Consider the following 14,800-nt stretch of genomic DNA (forward strand, 5'->3'; position numbering starts at 1 on the left):
TCTGGTCACCTTAGTCAAGAATGAGTGCTGGTGCCCAGCTGATGATGGAGGGATCACAAGTACAAAGGAATCAGCAGCAATATACATTTATTACAGAAGAAGGCCCACAAACCACAGGGAAAATACATCTCTTAAAAGTGAGACAGGTCCCTCCGTGAATGGAGAGGACCCTGAAGTCTGAACACAGTGTCTTTTATGAGCTAATTAAGCTGCCCAGTTTGTCCCACCCCACCCTGCAACACTGGCTATTGTTCCTGCTTTGGGGGATAATTGACAAGTTGTGGTTATATAAACAACTTCTTAATATGCATGGTCCTCCCTCACACCTTCCTAAAGAACCTATGGGAGGTGGAAATTTGCAAGTTTAATTACATGATAATAGGCCCAATAGACCCAGGTCAGTGTAAGGGGCTCCTCACTATCTGTTCCCACTGGGAAACAGACCTTAGTAGCAACTTGGTTCCTAACCCATGCCCTTAGGAAGAAGCTTGGGGAGAGAAGCTAGGGGGTGGGGCAGTATGTCTCCTCCCAGGCCCAGTACCTCTGGTCAGGGAGAGAAGGGTGGGGGGAGCTGGGGCCTGACATGGCATGTGACCCCCACCCCACGCCAATAATGAAAACAACTCGGGGCTGAGGCTACCCGTCCCTCTCCCCTTTCAGGCATAGCAGTCCTGGAAGTGGAATGGGCAGTGTGCGACGGCCTCGCTGAGGGGTGGGGAGGCTGGTGGAGCCCCTGCACTCAGTTACTGCAGCCCCTGCCTTCAGGGTCTCAGCTGGGCGCTGACAGTGGCTAGGGAAGCCTAGACAAGCTGCCTCCTCTCCAGCCAGGCACTGGCCTGTTCAGCGTTCTGGTGATCTGATGTGTGGGTACAAGGAGATGACACCTGAGCCAAGTTAGCACCGCCTAACAGTAGGAGGCAAATGTGGTTCAAAAATTAAATAGACCTCAGTACTTTTGCAAGGGGAGAAAGTTAACTTAACGGTGAGTAGGTAAGGAGTGTGGACCGTGTTTAAGTAACCTTAGTCATTCCTTAAATCATCTGGTTAACTTACTGTGAAAGAATGTGAGTTAATAGATAATAATTTAGCCTAACGCTGGTTTGATTTCTCAATGGGACCTGGTCATTTTCCTTTTCTCAGTTTTAATAATTTTTACATTTATTTTGCATAAATTAATTATTCATTGGAAGACCAGATTAACCAAAGAGATACACTAGCTTTGAATGAAATATTTAGATTTAGAATTGCCACAACATGGCCTTCTAATCACCTGGGATCTTCTGGTCTTTTTCTATGATAGGTGTTATGAGAAAAATTGGAATTCAAATTTATAAAGTGAAAGGAAATAAATTATATGCCACACAAACTTCTGACTCCCTCTTTTTAAACTAAAAAACTCTTGTGAAAGTTATCTAAAGAACTAATCAGTATGCCTAAAATCCTAATTAGTAGAAAATAAAATAATATCCCAGTTAACTACTTCTGGAGAATTTGTAATTGTAAAGAACCTGAAGTTAAGAAATATCCAGAAAATTTTATTTAAAATTTACGTATTTGAAACCATCAAGCAAAAAAAAAAAAAATATATAGTCCTCAAGACTGTTTTGGGAAAATAATAATAAAACCTATTACACTTATGAGTAACAATATACCAATGGTCAGTAAACTCAAATTATCTGTTACTGTATTAGGTAAATTTAAACATAGACTCTTTTACCACACCATGAAATTAGCCACTTCATTCAGCCTTAAAGTTATGGCCATATTGAAAAACAAAAGCAAGTGGTGAGACTCACATTGCAGTGCTGCCTAGACTCCAAATGAAAGCCAAGAGAGTTTGAACCATACCTTAGTTTAAAAACTTACGGGCGGCACCTGTGGCTCAAGGAGTAGGGCGCCGGCCCCATATGTTGGAGGTGGCGGGTTCAAACCCAGCCCCAGCCAAAAACTGCAAAAAAAAAAAAAAGTTTACTTTTTCTGTATTTCGCTTTCTTTACAGATAATTGCCTTCGCCACAACTCCAGATGGGTACACTCCAGAACGTCCATTGCCGCTACTGATCAGAGTAGAGGATGAAAACGATAACCACCCAATTTTTGTAAACACAACTTACATTTTTACAGTTTCTGAAAATTGCAGAGTTGGTGAGTACCTCCTCCAGCAAGGTATGGCAACTTAAATGGGTTTCATTTCATAAATTAAGATTCACTTTGGCCATTGGAAAGCAGCATATCCTGGTGGCAAGAGCAAGGGACTCTGAGTGCAATTTTATTCTGCCTTTCACTAGCTGCGTGACCCTGGGCAAATTCCCTGATCGCCACATGCTTTAGTTTCTTGGTGTGTAAAATAAATTATTGATACCAGATTGTGATGAAGGTTAAATGAAACAGAACACACTTGTGATGTTAAGTATAGTACTTGAGAAATAGGTGTTCGTAGATGGTATGTCACCTTCTTGTGTGAGATAAAATAATACTTTTAAGAGAGCATAGTTTAAAAAGAATAAGTCTTTGAGCAATTGGAGATTTAGTTCTGAAAATATCTGTTGCTATTCTATGGTGATTAAATGACAGTATTCTGGCACAATAAAGTCACTGAGAATCACACAAATGTTTCTCAATACCCTGAAAATGGTCCATTTTAGCTGGAAGTCAGAATGCAGTTTTTGAGACTTCCTCTACAAAAGTCTGAGTGAAACAAGAATTTGTAGAGACAATTGACTCATGTGGTCAATTTAAGTATAGGTTTACAAACAGCAAAAAGCTAGAATGATTACAATTCTTTAAAAATACAAAGATCATGGAGGAATAATATCTACATTTATCAAAGCATACATTAAATGCGGTGATGATCACCAAATTCCAAAATGTGACAGCATTATGATATTTAAAAGGAAGCGAGGCTTTGCATAGAGGTCAGCAAACTTATAAAAGCCGTGTCTCTGATATATAATAAAGTGGCTCACAACTTTTTTTGAGATGGGTGGAAAGGAATGAAGTCAATGGGAGGTTGAGAATGTGAACGTTTTGGAAATTGAAGAGTGTTCTTCCCTATGTAGGTTCTACTGTGGGACAGGTGTGTGCGACGGATAATGATGAGCCAGACACCATGCACACACGCCTCAGGTACTCCATCATCGAGCAGTGGCCAGCGTCCCCCACCCTGTTTTCTATGCATCCAAAGACAGGTGTGATCACCACGACGTCATCTCAGCTGGACAGAGAGGTAACATACGTATTAGTAAATAAAAATCGATAATGACATTGCTATTTAATAGTACCTGTGTATCTCCTATAGATGTTTTTGGAGAGTGTGTTGTGAATCTAGTTTTAGAAAAAATACTGTTTTAAGTATGTTAATGGAGGACGGTAAATAACTTTGAAGTGTGCTAACTTTGAAATTAACTCATTCTTTCCTGAATTATATGATTTATGGTTTTGTATGATTCATACATTATGTGATTTATTGGATTGTATGTTTTATACAATCAAATTTCCTAATATAGACACATTTATATTAGGTCTTAAAAATAAGAAATATCAAATACGGAAAGCAAACTGTTTGGAATTGTGCAGAGATTTATTATGCACAGAGAAATACTTCTTTTTCTATTTGTCGTCTCTTCAATAATCTCATCTACATTCTTCCCCTCATGTTGATGAAAAGGAAATCTATAGCTCTCTGATCTCTAGTTTGCCATTTTAATTGACTGCTAGAAGTCTTAATTTGGATGTCTCACAGATAATTAAGGTATATAATACATCTCAAATTTCACTTGTCTTTTTTCCTCCCTAACATGCTCTTTTCCCCACGTTTTCTAGTTCAAATAATATTAATGCGTTCCCTATTAATAATTTTATATTGGAGGCATGTTCTCTGAATTCTATGTGGTATCTCCTTTTACTCCCCTAGATTGAATCACTTTCCAGGTATGATGCTATTATCTGAGATTGTTTTATATTTATAGTCTGTCTGTTTCCATGGGAATACTCGAAGTTAGTAATTCATTTACTTATTCAACTATTACCTCCTATTACCAAGCACTAATCATCTGAATTCTTAAAGTAGTTTGTTTTTCCTACTTACTACATTTATGATTCTTAATCTTAAATTGTAGTAATAGCTGTTAATCTGATATTTCTTTAACTCTTAAATCTTCATAGCAGATTAATCTTCTCTCTCTTTTTCTGTTCCTTATGGGTGGATTAGAGCAGTGTTCCTTCAAATTTTTGGTCTCAGGATGCCTTTATAGACTTAAATACTGATGAGGAACCCAAAGATATTTTGCTAATGTATTTATCTATATTTATTATTAGTATTTAAAATGATAAAGGTTTAAATTTTATGTATTAATTTACCCATTTAAAATAATAAATGCATTACATGTTAACATAGATAACAAAGATGAAATTTTTATAAGAAATAAGTACATTTTCCAAAATAATAAATAATTTAATGAAAGAGTGGCATTGTGATGCATTTTTTTCTAAATCTCTTTGATATCTGGCTTAGCATAAGACATATAGGTTCTCTTATCTCCTGTATTTAATCTGTTATAATGTGTAGGTTTAGCTGAAGTATATAAAGAAAACGTGACATGATAGGAAGCTAGAAAAGTGGGGAATATTTTAATAGTAATTTCAGATCATTGTGGATATTCTTCTTGAGTGTATACCAAAGTTTGACAAATGATAATTTCCTAAATGTTTTTTTCTGTGAGTACTCAAGCTTTATCAATGAATTTTGGGACTTTGTTACAATAAAGTCGATTGGTCTATCTTATACTGTTATGGATATTTTGTTGATAGAGGATTTTATAACATCATCCATTGGTCATTTGGAAAATACACTTACACTTATGCAGATCCTTCCTATATTGACATATTTCATTAAACAATATTAAAAAAAACCTCTTCCCCTCCTTGCTATCACTATGGTTGGTAAAAGTTATCCAATAGTCTCATTTTTGCTGGAAAACTCCAATTTACCATTGGCAACAAAGATTTAACAGACTCACCTTGTGTTTGAGAACACATCTTCCAAATACTCTAGTCTAGTCTGATTAGCCATAGGTGTCTTTCATGTAAAAATGGTGCTCTATAAAGAAACAAAACAAAACAATCAATAGCTTGTTTAGCTCACAAATAATCACACAAGTATTTTTGCTTGGATAGATCCTTCTCATAGAATCAATTGGAGACATTTGACCAACGAAGTGTAATGATAGTGCTCTCGAGTAACAGCTTGTTCCCAGGATTCCAGTTTTCCTTTGCTGCCTACAACTTTTTAAGCCCATCAAACGTTAGAATTTCTCTCCCATCTGAAGACACTCTAAGTTAAAATTTAGGGTGACAAAACTTCATTGCTTTGTTTCATCAGCCAATTAGTTATTTCCAATAAATCTTAGTTCAGTACAAACAAAATATGTAGTTTTAAAAAATTTTAATAAAAATAAGGCCATTATTTTTTATATCTGCACATGATAGGTTATGAGGGAGAAGTAAATCAAGAAAATTATGTGTGCAAAAACAGAGACAGAGAGAAACTAACTGTATTTTGGGTAATACATGAGGACAAGGTTTATGAGGTGGTAGAATTAAAGGAAGAAGGTGGCCTTATAAGAAGCTTGAACATCTAGGTAGATGGTTAGGATAGATTTTCATATACTATTTTGACTTCTGAAAAGAGATGAGGAAAGGCGATCAGCCTCATCATTTTATAGAAGAGGAAACCTAGGAACAGATAATTTTCTAACTGCCCATCTGTTATTTCTGAAGTTGGGATTAGAACCCAAGTCTGCTAATGCTTATTCTGGAAGGCATTATTATGTTGTTTTTAATCCTTCCGTATCTTAGTCATTTATAATAAATGAAGCTGGTATGATGAAAACACATTTGTTGAAAGTAGGGATGTTAATAGGAAGCCCTGAGAGCCAGACCTTATTTTCCTTAGAAAGAAAAAATAATATAGCCCCACACCTTCATTTTCATACATTTAATGTCCTTTTCATAAATGTAAAGTAAATCTTTAAAATCTATATTTTTTCATAAGAGGATATTTCACGTTCTTAAAATATGCTGTTTTTATAAATATAAGAATGTACTTTGCATAGGATGTAAAGATTTTGATTAATTAGAGGCAATTTTAAATGTATCCTTTGAATAAGTGATAGCGTCCTCAGTGTCTATATGCTATGAATTGGTAGCACTTTACATTTGAAAAAGTAGTCAATTTTTATAAATTAAGAAGTACCAGTGTGAGGAAGTTGTTTTTAATGTGTGTAAATTAAGATTTCATTTATAATGGTGCTGCTTTCACTGAATCATTAAATTCTTTCTTTGTCTTCAGTTAATTAGTAAATACCAATTGAAAATAAAAGTACAAGACATGGATGGTCAATATTTTGGCTTGCAGTCAACTTCAACTTGTATCATTAATATTGAAGATGTGAACGACAACTTACCAACATTCACCCGTACTTCTGTGAGTGTGTGATATTAATTAAAGGAAAACATGGACCCATTGTTAATTATTCAGTATGCACTTTTCTATCCATACCTTATTTCAAATGCAGTACCCCCAAAGACGTAAAAGTTATTTGGTGTTAGGTTTTTAAAATCATGTAGACATAATACTTTGCAAATTAGAAGAGTAAGACTTCAAAAAATGTTCTTTGTGTGTGTGTGAGAGAGAGTTACTAATGGAATTTTTTTTTTAAATTATTTTAGTATGCAGCATCGGTGGAAGAAAATACAGTTGATGTGGAAATCTTACGTGTTACTGTTGAGGATAAAGATTTAGTGAACACTGCTAATTGGAGAGCTAATTATACCATTATAAAGGGCAATGAGAATGGGAATTTTAAAATTGTAACCGATCCCCAAACCAATGAAGGAGTTCTGTGTGTAGTTAAGGTAAGAATGAATCAGGGAATTGGTTATCTGCTATTTAAAATATCATATAACAGCACACTAGAGTTTAATGGAAAGAAGGGTATTCTGGTAAAGGTAGGCATAAAATAGATATACAGGAAGTGTAAATGCAATGCTCTTCATATATATAGTAGAAAGAGTATGTTCATTTTGGGTAACCTTTTATCAAGGCATGATTTTAAAATATGTGTGTGTTCAAGTAACCAACACCTCTTATCAATTCAGAAATGAGCCCAGCTCTGACGTCCAGGGAACAGTATCAAATCTTCCTAGCCAGTTCTTTCCATGCCCAGGTCAAGAGGCCTCCTCTTATTTATTGGATTTCTCAAACAATGAGTTACTCCTGGTCAGACCCATAGAGACACTATTTGTAGGTTCGCTTATCTATCCTTAGCATGCAGGGTTAGAATGAGAATCCTCAGCCATTCAAAGATATAAATACTTCTAAAACTTGTTTCTCCTACCATCCTCTAGAATCGGAGAAGTTGCGGCTTAGCCAAAGTTAGCATAGCAAGTATTCTGAGCTCCTTCGGTCTAGGGCAAAGTCATAGCCTATTTCTTCTGTGTCTTGAACTAGACTATGATTCTGTTGTGGGTCTATACAGCTTTTCTTTTGTATGTATTCACAAGGAGCATGGATCAAAAATGATGAGTCTTTTTTCCTTACAGTGATGAAGATTAGGTGTAGTTTGTGGATTAATTTCTCTATTTTGAAAGAGCAAAGAACTATCTTTTACATCTTTCTTTTTCCACTCAATCCTGACTCAACTCTTGGTATTCTCGGAAGGAAATTTATCTCTGTGAAGTCTCCAAGACCTGAAAAAAAACATTTTGTCTTCATCTAGGATATGGCTTCACCAATGCTTGTTGAAATTACATATCAGACCAAAGGAAATGAAATTGTATCAAACTTGATACTTGAAGTTTTTAAGAAAGGAATTGAAATGGAAGGGAAAAAAAGAAATAGAGAAAGAAGGGGAAGGAAGGGAGTGAAAGAAAGAGAGAAAGAGAGGAGAGAAGGAGGAAGGAAGGAAGGGAAAGAAAAGGAAAGGAAAGGAGAAAGAAAAAGTCATGGTCGTGAACTTCCTCTTTCCTTGTTCCTCTCCTCTTGAAAGAATTTTTAAAATTTTGCCTCACTTTTTCAACCTCAACCAGATAACAAATAATAATTTTATTCATCTCAGGAGGGTGAGCAAGCTATCCTGAAATTTATGGTGAACTAAGTAACTATTAGTTATGGTAGGAGTATCTCATGTATTAACATCCAGGCACTTTCATTAAATACTTCCCAAAATCTTTATCGGTACATATGATACTACTTGTCTTAAAATTAGAGTTTGGGGAGCAGTATTTTGGGGGTATTTTTGCTGGCTCCACCCCGAATATTGAATCAGTGGAAGAATTCCCCTCCCTCCCCTACTGCCGGTTTCAGGGTAAATGTTTGATGTGCTCCTGACTAGCCCAGGTCAGCATTCACGTGATTCTAAATCTAACAAGTTGCACGTACTATTTAGCATTGCCAAATATTAAGTGAGTGGATCTGATTTTCAATGCATTTGCTTTTGTAGCCACTGAATTATGAAGAAAAACAACAAGTGACCCTACAGATTGGCGTACTTAACGAGGCTCCCTATTCCAGAGAGGTGAGTTCCAGATCAGCCATGAGCACGGCCACAGTCACGGTTAATGTGAAAAATCAGGATGAGGGGCCTGAGTGTAGCCCTCAAACACAGACTATCCGAATTAAAGAAAACGCTCCGGTGGGAACAACAAGCCAGGGGTATAAAGCATATATCCCCGAAACAAGAAGTAGCAGTGGCATAAGGTATTTGTAATTCTGTTCTTGCTAACTCCAAATGGACAACTTCTTTTGATACCCATACTATAATTTGGCTTATGAGAATTTTTCTTCTCTCCATTCATCATTATTAACAGGTATAAAAAATTAAATGATCCCAAAGGGTGGGTCACTGTTGATGAAAATTCAGGATCAATCCAAGTTTTCAGAAGCCTAGACAGAGAGTCAGAGACTGTCAAAAATGGCATATATAATGTTACAGTCCTTGCATCAGACCAAGGTAAGAACTTTGTTTTTAAGCCAGCTACATGCATCCTCAGCAGTATATATCCTCAATGTCTAAACCTATACCGTACGTTTTAAAGCTTGGAGCTACAGACACTCAATCTTTCTTTCTGTCCAGAATGATATGGAAAGTAATTGAAAGGTTTGCTGTAATTTATTAACTCATGTCTGCTTTCTGATAGCGTCCTCAGTGTGAGATGTAATTACAAACTAGTCACAGAAACACTTGAAACCGTAATTTTATTAAAGTTAAATAATCATTCAAAATTGAGAAAATAACTTTAGTAAAGTTGGTTTTAGTTCATCTATTCGTTTTTCTTAAAAGATCCACTTGGGCAGGAATGTTCATTACAGGGAGACCATACTTACTGCACTTTTGGAAAACAGCTTTAACTTTTTACAGGAAACGAACGACATAGTTGGGGGGCTTGAATTCCAACTAAAGACATTATGCAAAAATAAATGATAGTCACCACTAATAGCCTATCAGACTCTAAGCTCCCTACTCTGCTTTCAAAGACCCCTGACCCTTCCCCCAGTGTCACCGTGCTTCTTTCTCTCCTCCTGTTCCTTGTCTCCAAATCATGGGTGTCTGTCCTTCTCCTTGAATTTCCTTGAAATAGCCAGACATGCCCTTGTTCATATTTTCTTCCTTTCTCCTCTTAAAAATTAGTCAAATCTGTGAAAACATTTATTGCTGTGATCTAGGAAATGAATAAACACATCTAACTAGCAATCACTGTCTGTACGACCCATTTGAAGGCAATAATATTTTTCTCTTAACTTCCCTGAGGACATAGTCTGTGATTGCTTAGCATTATAAGTTATAAGTGCTTAATAAATATTTAAAAATATTTTTCAATGTGTAATTTCCTTGTGAAAACCTAAAACATAAAAAAGTTTGTTGTTTTTTTTTTTCTTTTTTCTAGCTGGGCGAACATGTACTGGGACGCTGGGCATTATCCTGGAAGATGTGAACGATAACAGCCCATTCATACCTAAACAGACAGTGGTGATCTGCAAACCCGTCATGGCAACCGCGGACATCGTTGCCATTGACCCTGATGAACCTAGACACGGCCCACCCTTTGAGTTCACTTTGGAGAGTTCTGACCCAGAAATTCAGAGGACGTGGAGACTGGGAAAAATTAATGGTATGTATGTTTAAACATTGCTTTGTTCTTTTCAACATCAACATGTTTTGTCCTAATCAAACACAAGAATCATTGACTATATGGGAACCACCAACTTAAGTGTCTCAGTTCTGTTGTGGTGGGAAGCAGGTCTCTCCAGTGTCTGCCCCAACCCTATGCTAGGATTCCTTTAGGTGTGTCACAAATTCTCATTACCACTCCAAATACACACACACACAGACACACAGACACACACGCACGCACACACGCACACACACACACACACATTCCCTTACTCAGATTAAGCCGAAAACAGTCACTTCTTGACTTGTGTATCTCCCACCTACATACATAGTTTTCTAGTTGATAAGAGCTACCCGATCTGCTGCAGACTGAGTGCCCAGGAGCAGACTCTGAGACTTTGAGGGCATCTCCAACAGGTGTTTATTAAGGAATTTGCCTGCGATCAATAGCTGTGAAAGAAAAGAAGGGACGCAGGGTTAGGCAAAAAGACATGTGAAGCTGGAGTGCAGGTCACATGGCAGCCTGGGCTAATCTCATGGGAGTCTGAGCTAAGTGGCCTTCAGAAGGTCCCACGTCCATCCCCTGTTCTCACTTACTGTTCAGTCAGTTGATGTGCGCTGCCCAGAGGGGCATGAGCCTTGGCAAGGAGACATAATCACTGAGACAGTAAGTGCTTCCTTGCAAGGGGCCAGGGCCAACACCACACTGTCTACCGCAGTCTGCTCCCCTCTGCCACCGTGCGGACTTCTGCCCATTTTGTGCGTACCGTGTTCTCCTTGGGATTCTCCCCCGACCTGTTTCCCAGTCTGTACTTTTGATGTTAGCCCAGAAGGATCGATGGTGACAAGAAAGTAAAAAATGAAGAGTCTTCTCTCCATCACCACCGCTGCCCACCCCTGCATCACTCCTGACTCTTCAGCCTGTGACCCTGGAAACTGAGCAGGGTTTAGTTTTAAGATGCTGTTGGTTGTTTTCCAACCCCACATTTTCAGTGAACACACCTCAGTTTCCTAGTATGACAGAAAAGAGAGGCTGTGCGAGAATATGGAGGAGGAACGGGGTAGGAAAAGAGAAACAGGGAGCTGTAGAGACAAGGTCTCGCGTCCTGCTCAGTGAACGGAAAAGATTTTCAGTTTTTTATTTTTACCATAGTCTGGGATGTATGGGTGTGAATGTGGGTATCAGTTGTTCTATTTCTCGGGAATAGCCGACTTTATTCTGATATTTAGCCCTTTCTACTTCTTTAGTGTCATAAGATTATGTCTTTTTGCACAGCATTGACAGGAGGTAGTGATTTCTTTTCAACGTTCCTACTTAGCAAAATAACACTTGGGCAGCAGCGCGTTGGTCAAAAACTTTGTTATTTTAAGGATTTATTGGTGGGTGTAGTCATCCCAAAGCCTGGGAAACACCAAGGCCATACCCTGCAGAGGCTCTGAGGTCAGATAGGCTTAGTGTCAAATGTTGGCTCCACCAGGTATTAGTTGTGTCAATCTGACCATGCGATTTATTTTTTATTTATTTTTCCATTTCCTCATGTGTAAAATGGGATTATTTGGAGGAGAAAGTGAGATGATGAGCACAATAGACCTTGGTACATGATGAATCATAAGTTTCGGTTCTGTCGGTCTTGTTATATTATGGTTTCTCTTAAAATGGATATAATTGCATGATCTCTTTCCCCAAACGTTGAAATTTGTATTTAAAGCTTCAAACACTGTACAAAGTGAGGATGTCACACTGGGCCATTAAGTTGGAGAAGAGTTGTTCTCTGGCATATGACAGCTACATTTTGAGTATTAAAATTTAATAATTTAAGATTAAAATTGGATTTTAGTCTGGATATTTTCTATTCTTGATCTAAAAAACATTCGTCGAGGGCGGCGCCTGTAGCTCAAAGGAGTAGGGCGCCGGCCCCATATGCCAGAAGTGGCCTGCCCTGGCCAAAAACTGCACACAAAAAAAACCATTCATCAAAACTCAGAAATGTTTATTTGGTGCCAATGTCCTTCAGGACCAGGAGATGTAGTTCCACTACTGGAGCTCTGCACCTGCTGGTATGTGTACGGTCAGGCGTGTTAGGAGTTTATCATAATAAGTAACAAGAGTCTATGTTTATTTGGCACAATTTACAGAAACAAAGTTAAGGGAAACATCTAGAATTTCAGACTATTACTCTGATGAATCATGTATAAAAGGAAATACACACTGGGTTAATTAAATATTTTAAAGATATGATAAAGACTGATCTCTTAACAAGCTATTAGTTTGATAGGAAGGATTTTCTTTTTTTGAGACAGAGTCTCACTTTGTCACCCTGGGTCATTCTGGGTGGAGTGCCGTGGCGTCATGGTTCACAGGAACCTCAAACTCTTGGACTCAAGTGATCATCTTGTCTCAGCCTCCCGCTGAGTAGCCAGGACTACAAGTGCTACCCATAACACCTGCCTATGTTTTCTGTTTTGGGTAGAGATGGGGTCTTGCTCATGCTCAGCTTGGTCTCAAACTCCTGAGCTCTGGCAATCCACCCGCCTCAGCCCCACAGAATACTAGGATTACAGGTGTGAGCCACAGTGCCTGGCCAGATAGGAAGGATTTTTTTACAGACAAAATATATTACTACAAGAGCCAAAAATCCTATATATAAGAGGCAGCATAGACAGACTTTTGTATGCAATGTGTTTGCAGTGGCTATAGATTAGAACTTCTCAGTTCATTAAAATTCAGAATCTTCCAGTAGTTGTACCATCCCATCAGGAACGTCCATTTTGGCTCGGCGCCTGTGGCTCAAGTGGCTAAGGTGACAGCCACATACATACACCTAAGGTGGCAGGTTCGAATCCAGCCCGGGCCCACCAAAACAACAATGACGGCTGCAACTAAAAATAGCTGGACGTTGTGGTGGGTGCCTGTGGTCCCAGCTACTTGGGAGGCAGAGGCAGGAGTTGGAGGTTGCTGTGAGCTGTGATGCCACAGCACTACCCAGGGGGACAGCTTGAGGCTCTGTCTCAAAAAAAAAAAAAAGGAATGTCCATTTATAGGGAACTGGGATAGCTGTCTGGTTAGTAGCTATGCTCAAAAGAAATTGATGACATTCCATAATGCTTGGTTTGATTTTGATTTTTTTCAGATACAGCAGCACGTCTTTCCTTTCTGAATGATCCTCCATTTGGACAATACAATATACCCATCCGGGTTGCAGATAGATTTGGCCGGGCTAGAACTAATTCACTGGCTGTTAGGTTATGTGACTGTATTACCGAAAATGACTGCTCGTTCCGTGCAGATCCACGCGTTGGCGGAGGAGAAGTAAAACTTGGCAAATGGGCTATCCTTGCAATATTGTTGGGCATAGCATTGCTATTCTGTAAGTCCTTTTTGGAATTCAAATAATAGCCTTTAGAGTAACTTTGAAGAAACGATCTTAGAACCAACATTATTACCTGTAGCTGATCATTTGTATATAATTGAATTTCTGTTTATTTAATTTATATATTTTAAGCACATTCATTCTTTTCAGCTAAGACGTGAAATTCCGTGTAGAAATACAGCATGTAACATATATCGTAAGGCAGACTTTTCTATTGTACACCGTCTGACACAAGCAGTCATATTGATATACTCTAGAAAATTGTCTTCTTTTAATATATGCTTTTAAATTTATGCTTTATATGTGTATTAATCTTTGTAAATTCAGAACTTCATGTTACTTTATGATAGACTCAAGTAAGTTCTTTCTTTCTCCAGGTATCCTATTTACATTAGTCTGTGGGGCTTCTAGGGTCCCCCCAAAACCAAGTGCCTTTCCTGATGATTTAGCCCAGCAGAACCTAATTGTGTCAAACACAGAAGCCCCTGGAGATGACAAAGTGGTAAGACGTCCATCTTTTTAAAGTAAATACAAAGGATGAATTATCCTATAATGTATAGTTCTTCTAAAATTATTTTTTCTGAAAAAACTTCTTTTAATGTTAGGTAACTAACCATAAAATTTCATCAGTCCTGTGGATAAATGACTTTGATTTCCCTGGTGATATATGGCATTTCAGTTTGGACATATCATGTCATTAACCAGGAAATACCTTTCACGTGTTGTTATTATTATTATTTTCAGTTTCAAATATTCCATGATTTCAATGTTAGGCCTTGTCTTTCATATATATATATGACTATACATATATACGTGTGTGTGTATATATATATATATATATATATTTCATTGCTGTTGCCAGAAAAAAATTTTAAATAATTTTGCTGGTGATCTGTGAATAATTACACGAAACATTTTTGCAGCACAAACAACAGTTTAAATATATAAACGTATATGTGTGTGATATACATAGTAACATATGTAGATGTGTGTAATCTACGTAGTAATATATGTAGATATATATTTAAACTGTTGTTTGTGCTGTTAAAATTTAATTATTCACAGATCGCCAGCATAATTGTTTTAAATTTCTTTCTGGCAACAGCAATAAAATTAGTACAGGCTTTGATCCTCGTGGGAAGAATTTTAATAGATATTTTCTGTGTCTACTCTGGAGGTTAGGAAAGAGCGTGAAGCCAATATGACTTAGCAATGCTAGCAAGTGGCCGCGTGGCTCCAGCTTTGTTTTCTAGCCCAA

General features: G+C 37.6%; 1 protein-coding gene across 1 annotated transcript in view; it reads left to right on the top strand.

Annotated features, from left to right (window-relative positions):
- Positions 1 to 14,800, top strand: part of LOC100956979 (desmocollin-2) — a 30,942-nt gene that overhangs the window by 13,770 nt on the left and 2,372 nt on the right. The window contains exons 6-14 of the mRNA XM_023510171.1: positions 1,968 to 2,144; positions 3,059 to 3,225; positions 6,349 to 6,483; positions 6,729 to 6,914; positions 8,501 to 8,757; positions 8,868 to 9,010; positions 9,945 to 10,169; positions 13,303 to 13,539; positions 13,920 to 14,044. Coding sequence (XP_023365939.1) covers positions 1,968 to 2,144; positions 3,059 to 3,225; positions 6,349 to 6,483; positions 6,729 to 6,914; positions 8,501 to 8,757; positions 8,868 to 9,010; positions 9,945 to 10,169; positions 13,303 to 13,539; positions 13,920 to 14,044 — 1,652 coding nt within the window. The remainder of the gene's footprint in view (positions 1 to 1,967; positions 2,145 to 3,058; positions 3,226 to 6,348; positions 6,484 to 6,728; positions 6,915 to 8,500; positions 8,758 to 8,867; positions 9,011 to 9,944; positions 10,170 to 13,302; positions 13,540 to 13,919; positions 14,045 to 14,800) is intronic.

This window comes from Otolemur garnettii, unplaced genomic scaffold (genome assembly GCF_000181295.1).
Source record: "Otolemur garnettii isolate 467f Iridium unplaced genomic scaffold, OtoGar3 scaffold00012, whole genome shotgun sequence".
Taxonomy (NCBI): Eukaryota; Metazoa; Chordata; class Mammalia; order Primates; family Galagidae; genus Otolemur; species Otolemur garnettii.